Source organism: Malaclemys terrapin, chromosome 2 (assembly GCF_027887155.1).
Source record: "Malaclemys terrapin pileata isolate rMalTer1 chromosome 2, rMalTer1.hap1, whole genome shotgun sequence".
NCBI lineage: Eukaryota > Metazoa > Chordata > Testudines > Emydidae > Malaclemys > Malaclemys terrapin.
In genome coordinates this window covers 277334581-277349448 of record NC_071506.1, presented here as the reverse complement: position 1 = coordinate 277349448, position 14868 = coordinate 277334581, and the positions used below count along the sequence as shown (strand labels likewise).

The following is a 14868-nucleotide window of genomic DNA, read 5'->3' as shown; positions in this document are numbered from 1 at the left end:
TGAGCAGAAATTTGTATCCAGGTGCAATTTTTGCAGCTCTCTATAGCTGTTTCTGAATGAGAAGGCTTGGCAACACGATGGTGGGTAGTCATCCTGCAACGGGCAGAAAGAGTCTGTTGAGGATGAAGTGATGATTCCTGTTATTTTATCGGGAGCAGCAGCAGGAAAGAAAAATGAAAGCAGAAGCAGTGATGGAAGCAAGACTGTAACAACGTACTGCCTCCATTTACATTCATGGCTACAGAACTTAATAGACATGCTACTGAAGTTGCAGAAACACTAACTAGCCAACCAAACATTACTTGGCTGTTTGGAAGGGACACAGCCTCTAAGAAATGCGACTAAACTCCTGGCTACAGTCAAACACCCCTAAAAATACCAGAGTTAGCTAAAATGCCCTGTTAGACAATGAACAAGGCAGAACATCTATTGTTTTGATGGCTGTCTTCAATGAAAGCCTTAAAAATGAGAGACTTTATTATCACAGTTTCAGGGATGGGTTCTCTCGCTTTTATAGTATGACCGGGAGTCAGAGTAGCAATGGAGTTTTATTGTGAAAAAAACATGGATTCATTTTTTCCTTTTCTTTTTCTTCGTCTCCTGATTGATGAGGTTGCCTCAACCAACCTGAATTCTAATGCCCTAAGTGAGATACATTTACAATAGAAGGGAAGAAATAACAAAGAAGAAAATTACATAACTTTGTCTTCTATAAGGAATCTTTCATTTGCACTAATGGGCTTGTTTGGAGAGAGGTTGCTGAAGCCCATTTGCATTGCTGGGGGCATAGGTCTGCATGAATCAAAAATGGAAAAGATCAACTATGTTAGATTAATTTAGTCCCCGTTCCAGTGATTTGTATTGAATATTCTACCCTATTAATATTTTACATTTTAAACAAGATTTTAAAACACATGATTGGTCTTTGTTTTAATCAAAAGTATGTATGTGTGGTTGGGAAAATAAACACCTTAATTTGAGAAAAACAGAGATTTTGTGTGTGTGTGCTGTAATCTGAAACTGAGTTAAGGAAATAATAGAGAGGTTTTCAAAGCTATCAAAATATTTAAATGACCATTAATTTCTGATCATAAATTTAAGTCTAAAGGAAATGCCTTATATGGCTTTGAAAATTCCAACCAAAATAACCAAATATGCATAACAATGACTAAGTGGGGTTGGGTGGATAGGTGGATAGGGGAATGATAACGGTCTATAAGTATCTGAAGTAGGTAAAGACATGGATATAGAGAAATTATGTAGAGTGATACAAGAGGGTAAGAACTAGGAGTAAAAGATTGAAATTAATAATATGATTATTAAGCCAGAATATAAATAAGAAGACCATATGGACCACGAGAGCTAATACAATGCAGAATTGTCTCACCATTGCTTAGGGGTGGATTCGACAATAACATTCTTGTTAGTCACAAGGTGGCACTATTACAGATTGTCTAAGTTGAATGTATAGGTAGGTAGAACTTGGAGAAATGCTTTATAGTTGTGGTGCAGTTCTTCTAAGAAGCAGATCATAACTCCAGAAAAATTTGTCTTGAGAAGCTTTCTAAGAGTTTTTTTTTCTGACTGAAATAATTGCTTAGGTACTGAACAGACCCACAGATTCAAAACAAACATTACCAGGAAAATTAACCAGGAATTTTTCAAAAGCACTTAAGGGAGGGAGGCAGCCAACTCCCATCCCACTTAGACATTGCTGAAAATCCCAGCCTCTATGGGTTAATAAAAAACCAAGAAAATCATTACAGATAAAGCATTAGTGAACCACACCTTAGGAAACAACTGCCAGTAGGGAGGGTGCGCTGTCCTAAACGTTTTCTTCCATCTTTAATTAATAAGATTCAACACAGACACATCTTGTGACTTAGAAATCCTGGCAGATAGAGTGGTGAGAGAGAGATTGTGAAGGCTTGGCGAGTGAGCGTTCCTTGTCAGGAACATAGACAGCCCCCAAAGGGAGGAGGGCCGTAAGTCTGGAACGGATTCTGTGAGGAATCTCTGGGGTTTATCTGTTCTTCCTGCTTCTGGGAAAGAGGGAATCATGAAAAAAACAGCAGCTGAAGGCTGAAAGCTGCCTCTCTCTTCTTCTCTAGATGTTTTCTGCTTACTGAAGTTGTGTCTGTGTCATGGTTCCCAGGATATGCCTGCTTGTGCCAGTCTGGTCATGAGGCCACCTAACAGAACTACACCCTTGTCATATATATAAGATTAAGGCAATGCTACTCTGTGCATATTAAGATTGAGACAACATTGACAACTATTCCAATTTATGAACAGACTGATTGAGGCCTATTGCTGAGTCCCTGGTTCTCTTCTCTTGATGACTTTCTTATAAAACTTTCGGGGCCCGCCAAGGATCCCTACTGGGACCAGTGCTGTTCAACACATTCATAAATGAGCTGGAAGAAGTGAGGCGGCAAAATTTGCAGATGATACAAAATTACTCAAGATAGTTAAGTCCAAAGCAGACTGCAAAGAGTTACAAAGGGATCTCACAAAAGTGGGTGATTGGGCAACAAAATGGTAGATGAAATTCAACGTTGATAAATGCAAAGTAATGCACATTGGAAAAAAATTATCCCAGCCACACATACAAAATGATGGGGACTAAATTAGCTGTTACTACTCAAACAAGAGATCTTGGAGTCATCGTGGATATCATGGGTGGTGGATATAATAGGCCAGCGGAGGCTTAGCTTAGCCGACCATGGCACAGCTGCCGCCGACACGCTGCTGGACTTCTAGGCCCTGCACTTCACCTCGTCTCCTCCCAGCTCCGTCCCTTTCCTGAGGCCCCGACCTCCCACCACTGCCTGGTGAGTGAATCCCTCCTCTCCTCCACTCCACGCCCCCATCTCCTGAGGTCCTTACCACTCGCTGCGTCCCTTCTCACGCCCCACCCTGACACCCCCCCTTGCCCACCACTCACCAAGTCCCTCCTCACTCCCCGCCCTCACCAGATCCCCCACCTGCCACTCGCCGCTTCCCTCCTTTCCTCCACCCCCACGAGACCCCCCACTGCTCACCGTGTCCCTCCTCACTCCCTTGCCCCCAGAGATGTGCTGGAGCGAGCAGCGAGGAGGGCCGCGGCAAGCAGCAGGCGGGGAGGGGAGTGTCTGACAGGGCGGGGCCTGAGGAAGGACGCACTGTGAGGTGGGGGAGGTGAGGAGGGATGCGGAGGGTGGGGGGCAGGAAGGTGAAGAAAGACATGGTGAGCAGAGGGCAGGGTGTCTCGTGGGACTGGGGGAGACAAGGGATGTAGTAAATGGCAGGTGGGGGGGGTCTCACGGGATGGGGTGGAGGAGAGGAGGGATGTGGGGCGTCTCACGGGGGAGGAAGCTGAAGGAGGGGAGAGACATGGCGGGCAGCCTCGCAGGGGGTGGGTGGAGGAGAGAAGGGACATGGTGAGCAGCGGCAGGGGGCGGGGTGAGCGTGGGAGGGGGCAGGGCACAGGCGGCAACTTTTCAAAGTGCCGGGAGGTGCTCGATCCCCAGCTCTGCCCCATCCCCACCCCGCATCTTCCCGCCCAGTACCGTCCCTTCCCCCGAGCACACCGTGTCTTTGCTCCTCCTCTCCAGGGCGCCGCGAAACAGGGCGGCATGGGGAGGCACTGATCCGCAGGGCCTGCTGGCAGAAGGGAGATGCTGGGCAGTTGCTGATTGGGGGCCTGCCGGTGGGTGTTCAGCACCCACCATTTTTCCCCATGGGTGCTCCAGCCCTGGAGCACCCACGGAGCTGGTGCCTATGGGGCAGGGACTGGGCTAACAGAAAAGTGCTAACAGAATGTTAGGAACCAATTAGAAAGGGACAGATAATAAAAGCAAAAAGATCTTAATGTAAATCCATGGGATGCCCACACCGTGAATACGGTTATAGAATCATAGCATATCAGTGTTGGAAGGGACCTCAGGAGGTCATCTAATCCAACCCCCTGCTCAAAGCAGGACCAACCCCAACTAAATCATCCAACTATGTGCAGTTCAAGTCACCCCATCTCAAAAATGATATACTAGAATTGGAAAAGTTAACGAGAAGGGCAACAAAAATGATTAGGGATATGAAACAGCTTCCATATGAGGAGAGATTAAAAAAACCTGGGACTGATCAGCTTAGAAAAGAGATGATTAAGACGGGATATGATAGAGGTCTACAAAATAATGAATGGGATGGACAAGGTAAGTGTTATTTATCCTTCACCTAACACAAGAACCAGGGGTTACCCAATTAAATTGATAGGCAGCAAATTTAAAACTAATATATGGGAGTACGTCACACAATGCCCAGTCAACCCACGGAACTCACTGCCTGGGGATGATGTGAAGGCCAAATGTATAACTGGGTTAAAAAATGAATTAGAAATTCTCATGGGGGAATAGGCCTGTAAATGCTATTATCAAGATGGTCAGGGATGCAACCCCCTGCTTTGGGTGTTCCTAAACCTCTGATGGCTAGAAGCTGGGACTAGAAGATAGGGGATGGATCACTCGATAACTGCCCTTGTCTGTTCACTTCCTCTGAAGCAGCTGGCACTGGCCACTGGCGGAAGACAGGATGCTGGGCTATATGGACCAGTGGTCATACCCAGTGTGGTCATTCTTATGTTAAGCTGTCAATGGATCCAAAGGATTTCTGAAGCTGTAATCTTAGAAAAAGATTTCTATAATAGTTATTATGCTATTTTGGACCCCTCCTTTGAAGAAAAAAAAAGGCTAAAACTGGTTTCTAGTTTAATTTGGAATATGTACAAGAAGCTCAGGATGAGAAAATTGTATTTTAAAGAAGAGGATAAGGGACTATGGACCTACTTGTACACTAGGTAATGGAGGAATGGGATGCTGCAGGTACACCTCTACTGCGATATAACGCGACCCGATATAACACGAATTCGGATAGAATGCGGTAAAGCAGTGCTCAGGGGGGGCGGGGCTGCGCACTCCAGCGGATCAAAGCAAGTTCAATATTATGCAGTTTCACCTATAACATGGTAAGATTTTTTGGCTCCCGAGGACAGCGTTATATCGGGGTAGAGGTGTATAATTAAATGGCTGGTTTATGCTCCACTGCTTGTGTTTGTATTTTGGAAAATTCAGTAAATAAGCATCGATTTATTGGAGACATTGGCAAGTTTGAATAAAAACCAAGCAATGAAGGCAAAATTTGAGACGGGTGGATATGGAGAGGGTAGGGTTGTTTGGGAACTCAGCAATCTCCTGGATGGAGACATTTTCTGTATATTTCCACAGCTTTGAAATGTAGAGGATTCAGTCAATGGCCTGCCTATCTCTGCCTGACCACTTAGATCTGCAGGGCCTCTTCTGAAACCGAACAGGGCAGCTGGTTACATCGCTCTTGTTTGCCATGCCAGTAAGAATGCTAGTCCTTAATGCCTTCAGCCTACCAGCTGAATGAGCATGAATACTAAACTAACCTGTCACAGCTAGACAGCAGCCCTCATGAACACGCTGGAGGTATGTTACAGGGATGGCATATGGAGAGCTAACATTGCCCGCTGCCTGTGCTGGGTTTATATTACGGTAGCTAGAAGACTTCAGCTGTCAATCGGCCACCTTTCAACTGCTCTGAATTAAATTCACCACTCTGCAGAGGCTCATCATTAGGTCTGTCCACCATTTCCCTATGAATTAAATAGTGAATTTCATCCTTAAACATTATTTTAGCTCAGAAATGCGGATTCCAGTTTCTATGGTGTTCTCAGATCACTACCGTCTCTGGACTGAGCTAATACCTTTTGCCGTTTTTTTTTTAAAACAATTATTTTCTTCTTCTTGTCCTACTTTTTATTTCTTTTGTTTGCTTTTATTCAGGATCAGTTCTTTGGCTGAATCTTTTGGGGCAGCTCCTCTGCTCTCTTTTTGTAAGTAACCTGAGAAGAGATCCAGTCTCTAAACTAGAAAAAATATATTTGCAGACTTAAAATGGGATAGGTTAGAAAGCAAAGGGAAAAAATGCGCAACCATTAAGAAGGGACATTTCCCTGACCTTGACAAAAGGCTGTATTGTGTTTAGATCAGTTTGACAGGCCATCTTCGAGAGTGCAGGGTTCAGATCACAAGACTTTACCATGAAATTCCAGTGAAAGTTGGGCTGTACATCATACAGCATAGCAAATATACATAAATACATTTTAAGCCAGATCCGTAGCTGGCATAAACCGCTGTAGCTCCATTGACTTCAGTTGAGGTATACCAATATATACCAGCCGTGGATCTGCTCCATATTTTTCATATTTATATTTTCCTAGCAACGTTTCAGGCAAAGTGCTTTCTTTCCAATGTGCATAGCGCTCCCTTGCTACATAATGATTAATAACTTTTTCTTTAAAAATGGGCAGGTTTGTTAAACGTTTTCATAAAGACTTTGTGGGTATATTACACACTGATTCAAAAATCAACTGAACTCAATAAAAAAACACTCCCGCTGACTTCCAAAGGCTCTGGATTAATCCCTAATTCTGCTATTCATAATCATAAATTGGTCAATAAACTGACACATTTCAAACAAATAAGCTTAACATTCTTGATTGTGATGTATCAGCAGAAGCACACGACAAAAAACAAACCAAAAACAAAGTCATCCTCATGCAACAAGAAATAATGAACAGTTTCCCTTCTGCCCCGCTGCTAATATAAACCATTTATTTGCAACATGCCTCACAAAAACACAATAATGCCACGGGATTGTGTACACTTACAGGGTAATGGTGGATAGTTCTGACATCTTGCAAGAGTGCTGGTTAGCCCTGTTGGGCTTACAGTAGCATTTCTGAACGCAGCTGCTAAATATGACAAGATTAGCATTTTTTTCAGAATACCATGAAAAGGCCAAAGTAGGTCAGTTTCAACACATTTCACGAGACATGGCACAAAGATGGAAAGTGGGTGCAACTAAACGCAAATGCAGCGCAAACCAGCTCTTTGATCAAAGCGAAAACATAAATAAAACGCATTAGCTGCCGCGGGCAATTGTGGTGTATTGATTCACAGAGAAGTTAAAGGAGGAACAACCTGGCTGCAGGTGATTAGAACATTTAGGCATAAAAAAAAGATACATGTGACTTTGCTGTCAGATACTGCACAGAGAATAAAAGAACAATATACTTAATTGAAACAGACCGTAGGTATTATGGAAAACAATGAAATAGTGGTATCAATTTATAAAACAGAAATTGCTGTAAGTCTGTGTTGTTGTCTGACCAGCCCCAAATTAAAGGCATGTGTAATTCTGCAACCACGTGTGATTCATTATTAGAAAGTGGTCACGGACAACAATGTGGTTTTTTTTCAGTTTAGCTTCCTCTAAACCATGGGAATTCCTTGGGAAACTGTGTGCATGACCGGCTCTGCTCATTGGGACGTATCTCACGCTTTGTCAGTGTGCTCACGCTCAGAGGCGTATACAAGTAAAAATGGCAGCCGTATTCAGTATCGACAGTACCACACCTTCTCCTTGAGATTCCGGCTATGCCCCATGGAAGAGGAGGGACTCATTACACTCCCATGTGTGCCTGGGAGGCGTGCTCACTTCTGGCAAGAAAGGTAGTATTGGGGCAAGTTGGGGGAACGTTTATAAGGAACCAATGGCTAACAACTTTATATAGCGTGTACAGGTGGGTTCTGTGTCACTGCTTCCCCTTGGGGCGTCTATCTGGGGAGAAAGCTTTAACTTGTGGCTGAGTCTCCATCAATGAAGGCTGTCCCGGGGATGTGTTGCATCAAGTACCCTGCCCCAGCAAGCCCCGCCCAATTTGGGTGAGCAGCGTGTGGCAGGGAGCAGGGCTTACGAATGCTTTGTGTTGCTGCAACCCACCTGCAGGTGGACTTTTCACTTTGCCCCAGATTACATCGGTGGCGTGAACGAGCCCCCAGAAGCCCAATGTGATTGCTTAGTGGGGCTTCCCCGGGGACCCCGTTACACCAGTGCTCTCTTCTTGTTTGCTTCTGGGGCAAAAACCAAGGGGTTGGTTTTGATGTATAGATGATATATTATTTGGGGTCCTGGCTGTTTTAGAGACCACATTCTCCACTGGCGTAAATCAGCATCGCTCCCCTGAAGTGGAGGAGCTGGCCCCTCATCCACCCTGAGCTGTCTATGCTGCACTTCTAAGAGATGCAGCACAGAAATTGCAGACCAAGAGGCAAGGGGGCTAAGAAGGTGGCTTAAGCCGCCTTGGTGCTCTCCAGCTGCTGGGGTACTCTGGGGTCCAGAGCAGCCCCCAGTATGAATTAGACAAATCTGGGAGACTAATCTATGGCAGGCTCCGGGGACTGTCCAAAATCTCTGCAATGCTGCAACTCCACCCCAAATTTTCCCCTCCCTCCCACAGCATGCTCCCTAGATGAATATTTGAGAGGAGGTCTTCAGACAACAGTCGCTGGCTTTCTCATTTCCTGCATCAGGAGAATTGTCCCCTGGCTGGATTCAGGGCTTTTGGGGATCCTTGATGCTCTTCCAACCCTTTCATCTGTTCTCTTACCCTCTGGTGGTTAAGACCATCTGAGGTGCTCCAGCTAACAGCCCACAGATTTATAGTTCTTGGGTCAGGTGGCAAAGCATTTCCAGGGGAGGCCACATGACTGCAATTTGTTTCCCAACCTGACCTCACAGACGTAACTCAGCTCTCTTGATCTCAGCCTACTTATTTACTCAGGCATTTGCCCAGGGAGGTGGCATGGGAAGGAAGGAATTTTTATGACAGTTTGGGGGACTTTTTGCACTGACACCATGTCTTTCTCTGGTTGTGTTAATCTATTATTATTTCGTGTTTTTTGCATCTGCCTAGAGGTGGCAAAGTCAAAGCTCGCCAGCCCCAACGCTCATCGGGATAACTCAGTTCAGGCCCATCAGTTTGCCTAGAGATGGCAGAAAGGTGCCTTTTATAAACTGAACACTAAAGTAGAATAAATATTTTGTAGCTGGACCATATTCATTACCACGGTTAGAACTGCTGAGTCACTTAGTAAAGACACTTCTCTCTTTTTGCACCTTCAACAACCTTGACAGCTACATTCCAACTGCAGAATATTATTGGTGATGATGTAAGAGCCAGAGAGAACAGAGCAGGAGTTTTCGATCTCGTGGCCCATATTGTTCTAGCCGATAGAAAAAAATAATCATGCTTTGACTTGTAAGCAGAGCTCATTTACTGTGCTTAGGGCTGAGAGTAAATACAGAACTGCACGGTGTTACTGTTAGAAAATTACTTCTCAGCGTATAACTGTTCATTGCATCATGTACCTTGTCTGTTTTGACTGTGCTGTATTGTGCATTGTTTGGCAACTGAAATCCATAGTGAGGAATCAGGAGACAATTTTAGAAGATTCAGTCAGCTTATTTTTATGAGTGTGGAAATTTTCAAAAGTGACTAGTGATTTGGGGTACCTCACTGTTTGATTTTCAGAGGGCCAGTGCTCAGCAGTTTCTGAAAATCTGGCCTTTTACAGTTTCCCAAATTGGCATCCAAAAATTGACACCCCCAAAATTGCCTTTGAACCACTTTTGAAAATCTTAAGCCTAGATTTAATTCTTCCTGACACGTTTCCATGTAGCACCTTCTTTGAAGCTTGAGAAATGGTTTCCCTTATCACGACACTCCTTTTTTTACTTAGAAATAACATCTTTTATTGGACCAATTGTCTCTCTAATATCCTGTGACTGACACAGCTGTAGCTACACTTCTTTTCCGGTTGGCAGATTAATTTTCCATTGTGTGTGTGTATATATATCATTCTGGTGGATAAGAAACCAACACGATTCTGCTTGTTTGCTAAACTCGCATTATCAGCAGGAAAAAGCACAGCTCTGGAAATAATATTTGATGGACAAGTGCTGCTGCAAAACCAGGAAAGAGCAATACACGTTGTTGGGATAATTATGGAAAAGGTCTGCAGAATGTCATAAAAAACAGCAAAACCTTTCCACAAGTTTTCTTTTTTTCCAACTATCCTACTGAACTTAATAGAGAATTATATCCCTGTTACTGTGTTCTACAAGATAAACCAAAACATACGTAGAATGTAGATCTGCTAGAAGCTTTTATACCACTATTGTTTGTGTGGCTTTTTTGGATACCGTACAGTTGTATCCAAATCCATTACCCCTTTCCCTTTTTGATAACTGAAAAAAGGGGAAAGGGAAAGAAAGGAACGCAAAAACTAAAAAAAAAATGTCTTTTTCTTAAAACAAAACCGGATTTTTTTTTCAAAAAAAAACTTCTCAAAAATCCCCAATTATTTCCTCTTAAAATATACTTACTAGAGTTTTACCTGATCTAATTTGACCTACTGCCTTTCTAAACAGAGCGAAAAGCACATGAGGTCAAACAATTTCTTAATGTTTAATAAAAATTTATTGTGCTTTAATTTTGCATAGCATCAGCACTTTGATAATACATTGACAGTGGATTTAGGAATGCTGATAGTTCAGGTTCGTTCACTAGAATGGGACGGAGCAGTGGCAGCAAGGCAGATGGAGATGAAGAGGTCGTGCTTAACTCAGTAGACTTGCACAGGTGTAAGTGAGGGAGAATTTGGCTTATGCATGATTGTAAAGGTGAAAAACAGGAAACTTTATACAAGTTAAGAATGATGCTATTAAGAATTCCTGGGCAAATCCTTTTGGGGGTGGGGGGTCGGGTGGCGTGTCTACACTACTGCTTACGTCGATGTAAGTTATATCACTCAGGAGTGTGAAAAAACCACACACCCCCGGGCGACATAGCTCACATCTACTTAACGCAGTATCTACATTGTGTGACGTCGGTGGGCGATGCGCTCCTGCTGATATAGCTTCTGCCTCTCATGGAGGTGGATTAATTACAATGACAAGAGAGTGCGCGCCTGTCAATGTAGCGTCTTCACCAGATATGCTAAATCGCCCCAGCTGCATCAATCACAGCAGCGCTGATTTAGCGCCGTAGTGAAGACAAGCTTGGGAAAAGGAGACTGAAAACATAGCGGAAAGGAGGCCAAAGATGATAATGCAGACAACCTGTGCAAAAAGGAGTGGAGCGGAGGAGTTATCTAATGAAAAATAGACACAGGGTACACCTCATATTCTAAGCACCTACTTGTATCTATTTAGTTTTTTTGGAAGAGGCTTGTGTTGGAGTTTCTTCTTTTCCCACTGAATAGCACAGGATTCACTGCAGCAAGGAAAATCCAAACTCACCCTTGCAAAAAGTGTGGGTTTAAGGGAGCAGGAAGAAATGCTTGCAAAGCTGAAGTAGTTTTGCATTTGAAAAATATTACTTGTGATGTCTGCAAAACTTCAGTCTATACAAGGTTTGAGCATCCGTCCTACTCAGGGAATCTATACTAGAACTTGCATGGTGACAGGTTTCGGAGCGGTAGCCGCGTTAGTCTGTATCAGCCAAAACAACGAGGAGTCCTTCATGCACTTCATGCATCTGATGAAGTGGGTTTTAGCCCACGAAAACTGATGCCCAAATAAATGTGTTAGTCTCTAAGGTGCTACAAGGACTCCTCGTTATTTTTCTATTAGAACTATGCATCACCCAATCCATGCAGGCAGAGAGTAAGCTGTATTGTGTTGGTTCTGCCTTACAGACAAACGTTTTTGTGCACTTCACAAAGAGAAATCTGCCTCTCAGCTGGATTTCTGAGCGTGAGTCCCATTCCCCAGAACTCTTGGCCAGCTCCAAACTTTCTAACTTTCTTATGAGAACTCTTAGTTCAAAATCTCTGTGGATAACTTCGTTTCTGGTCTTTAAGCTTGAGGAGTGTGAGAATGGCTTGCGCTGTGTATTTCTATGGGCTTGCCAAGTCAAAGTCAATGCAGCTGCTGGGCAGAGGGCAGCTAATGTGACCAGATGCCTGGGAAGAGGCTATTTTTGTTTCCAATGCTTCCATGGTACTGATGACATGGGGCCCCCAACGCTGCTTAAAACTACATGAGTGTAAATCCTGATTAGCCCCACTGAAGTTAAAGGAGTTTACACCAGTGTAACTAAAAGCAGAAGTTACTCCAGGTTTACCCCATGGTAACCAAAAGCAGAAGTTGACGCATGGGCTCTGGCTGCCTGGGGGAAGCCACCCCGCACTGTTCCACAGGCTTAGAGTTACTGGCCCTGTTCAGCATACCACTGCTACTGACGCTGGCTATTTGACAAGGATAACCTGTGCCAAAGTGCGAGAACAAAGCGGCTGAGTGAGCTACTGAGGGAAGGAGAGTTTGGCTGCTGAGGGAGGAGGCTGAGGGATGATAAGAATCCAAAAGGCACCAAGTCCCCAGGAAAAGTAATAAAAAAGCCAAACAAACCAATGCCTCTAACACACATACCCTAAACTAAGGCTACATAAAAAAAGCCACATGAGATAAAAAAAAATGTAGGCAAAAAACCATCAGCATGTTTGGGGCTCCCCAGTTTATTGCAACATGTACTGTTACCTGCCTCATGGGGGTGCGGTGCAAGCAAAGCACAGCCCTCAAAGACTGAGTATGGGCTCTTGAGGGCAGAGTGGTTGAACTGGATGAACAAAGGGAGACAGAGGTACATAAGGGAGACTTCTGGGGGCATAGTAGAGCGGACCCACCTCCTGACAGCCCCTGTGCAGTGGAGGAGGATGGAATTCTCAGGGCAGGACTGCATCAAACTGGACCAGAGGGAATCGATACCATAGTTAGGACCCACACTGAGGATATCCCTCCAGGGGCAAGAACCGCAATTATTAGGAAGAGACAGGTAATAGTAGCAGGGAATTCAATTATTAGAAACATAGATAGTTGGAAGCAACAGAGGGTCCTGTGGCATCTTTAAAACTAACAGAAGTATTGGGAGCATAAGCTTTCATGGGTAAGAACCTCACTTCTTGTGATGACTGGTGAATTGCATGCTGGGTAAGAAGGTAGAGGATCTCACGAGACTTCTAAATAGTCTTATATATAGTGCTGAGAAGGAGCCACTGGTTGTGGTACATGTAGATACCAGTGACATAGGGAAATGTAGGAGAGATGTCCTAGAGGCCCAATTTAGGCTGCTAGGTAAGAGATTAAAGTCCAGGACCTCCATGGCAGCATTCTCTGAAATGTTTCCAGTCCTATACACAGGGCCAGTAAGACAGGCATTATTGCAAGGTCTAAATGTGTAGATGCAATGGTATCAGAAGGAGGGATTTAGGTTTAGGAACTAGGGAACCTTTGGGGGAAGAAAGAATTTGAGAAGTAACTTGCTAAAGACATAAAAAAATAACAGTGATTTTTTGTAAAGTACATGAGAAGCGGGAAGCCTGTCAAACAGGCAGTGGGGCCACTAGATGACAAAGGTATTAAAGAAGCAATTAAGGAAGAGAAAGTCATTGCAGAGAATCTAAATGAATTCTTTGCATCAGTGTTCACTGCAGAGGATGTGGGGGAGATACCCACATCAGAGTTATTCTTCCTGGGTGAGAAATCTGAAGTGTTGTCCCAAATCGATGTGCCAATAGAAGCGGTTTTAGAACAAACTGGTAAATTAAATGGTAATAGAATATCAAGGTTGGAAGGGACCTCAGGAGGTCATCTAGTCCAACCCCCTGCTCAAAGCAGGACCAATCCCCAGACAGATTTTTGCCCAGATCCCTAAGTAGCCTCCTCAAGGATTGAACTCACAAAGCTGGGTTTAGCAGGCCAATGCTCAAACCACTGAGCTATCCCCCCGTAAGTCACCAGGACCAGATGGTGTTCACCCAAAAGTTCTGAAAGAGCTCAACCATGGAATGACAGAACTACTAATTGTAGTTGTATTCACTGAAATCAGTTTCTGTACCAGATGGCTGGTGGATAACTATTGTAACCAATTCTTAAAAAGGGCTCCAGAGGAGATCCTGGCCGTTATAGGCCGGTGAACCTAATTTCAGTAAGGAGAAAATTGGTAGAAATTACAGTAAAGAACAGAATGATCAGACACATAAATAAACATGATTTTCTGGAGGAGCATCCACACACCTTTTGTAAAGGGAAGTCATGCCTCACCAATCTATTAGAATTCTTTGAGGGAGTCAACAAGCACATGGATAAGGCTGATCCAGTCAATATGGTGTACTTGGATTTTCAGAAACCATTGACAAGGTACCTCAACAAAGACTCTTAAGGAAACTAGGTAGCCATGGGGTAAGAGGGAAAGTCCTCACAGGGATCAGTAACTGATTAAAAGGTAAGAAACAATGGGTAGAAATAAATGGTCAATTTTCACAATAAAGAGAGGCAAACAGCAGAGTCCTCAAAGGAGCTGTACCAGGATTGTGCTGTTCAACATATTTGTTAATGATCTGGAAAAGGTGGTGAACAGTGAAGTGTCAGTTTGCAGATGATACAAAACTATTCAAAATAGCAAATCCAAAGCAGACTGCGAGGATTACAGAGGGATCTCACAAAACTGAGTGACTGGGCAGATGAACTTCAATGTTGATAAGTGCAAAGTAATAATCACTGGAAAACATAATCCTAACTATACATATACAGTGATGGGGTCTAACTTAGCTGTTACCACTCAAGAAAGAGATCTTGTAGTCACTGTGGATAGTTCTCTGAAAATTTCTACTCAAAGCACAACAACAGAATGTTAGGAACTATTAGAAAAGGGAAATAAATAAGACAGAAAATGTCATAATGCCACTATATAAACCTATGGTGCACCCACACCTTGAATACTGTGTCCATTTCTGGTTGCCATCTCAAAAAGAATAAAGTGGAACTGGCAAAGCTTCAGAGAAGGGCAACAAAGATGGTCAAGGTATAGAACGGATTCTGTATGAGAAGAGTCTAAAAAGCTTAGGACTGTTCATCTTAGAAAAGAGATGACTAAGGGGGGATATGATAGAGGTCTATAAAATA

At 43.6% G+C, this 14868-nt stretch overlaps 1 protein-coding gene across 7 annotated transcripts in view; it reads right to left on the bottom strand.

Moving 5' to 3' along the window:
* The window catches only part of ADCYAP1R1 (ADCYAP receptor type I), a 190053-nt gene that overhangs the window by 15854 nt on the left and 159331 nt on the right, over positions 1-14868 (bottom strand). For 4 of the 7 annotated variants that reach the window (XM_054016617.1, XM_054016618.1, XM_054016620.1 and 1 more), the window contains one exon: positions 6731-6814. The exons of the other annotated variants lie outside the window; for them this stretch is intronic. In XM_054016617.1, the coding sequence (XP_053872592.1) occupies positions 6731-6814 (84 nt within the window). The remainder of the gene's footprint in view (positions 1-6730; positions 6815-14868) is intronic. 7 annotated transcript variants of the gene reach the window in all.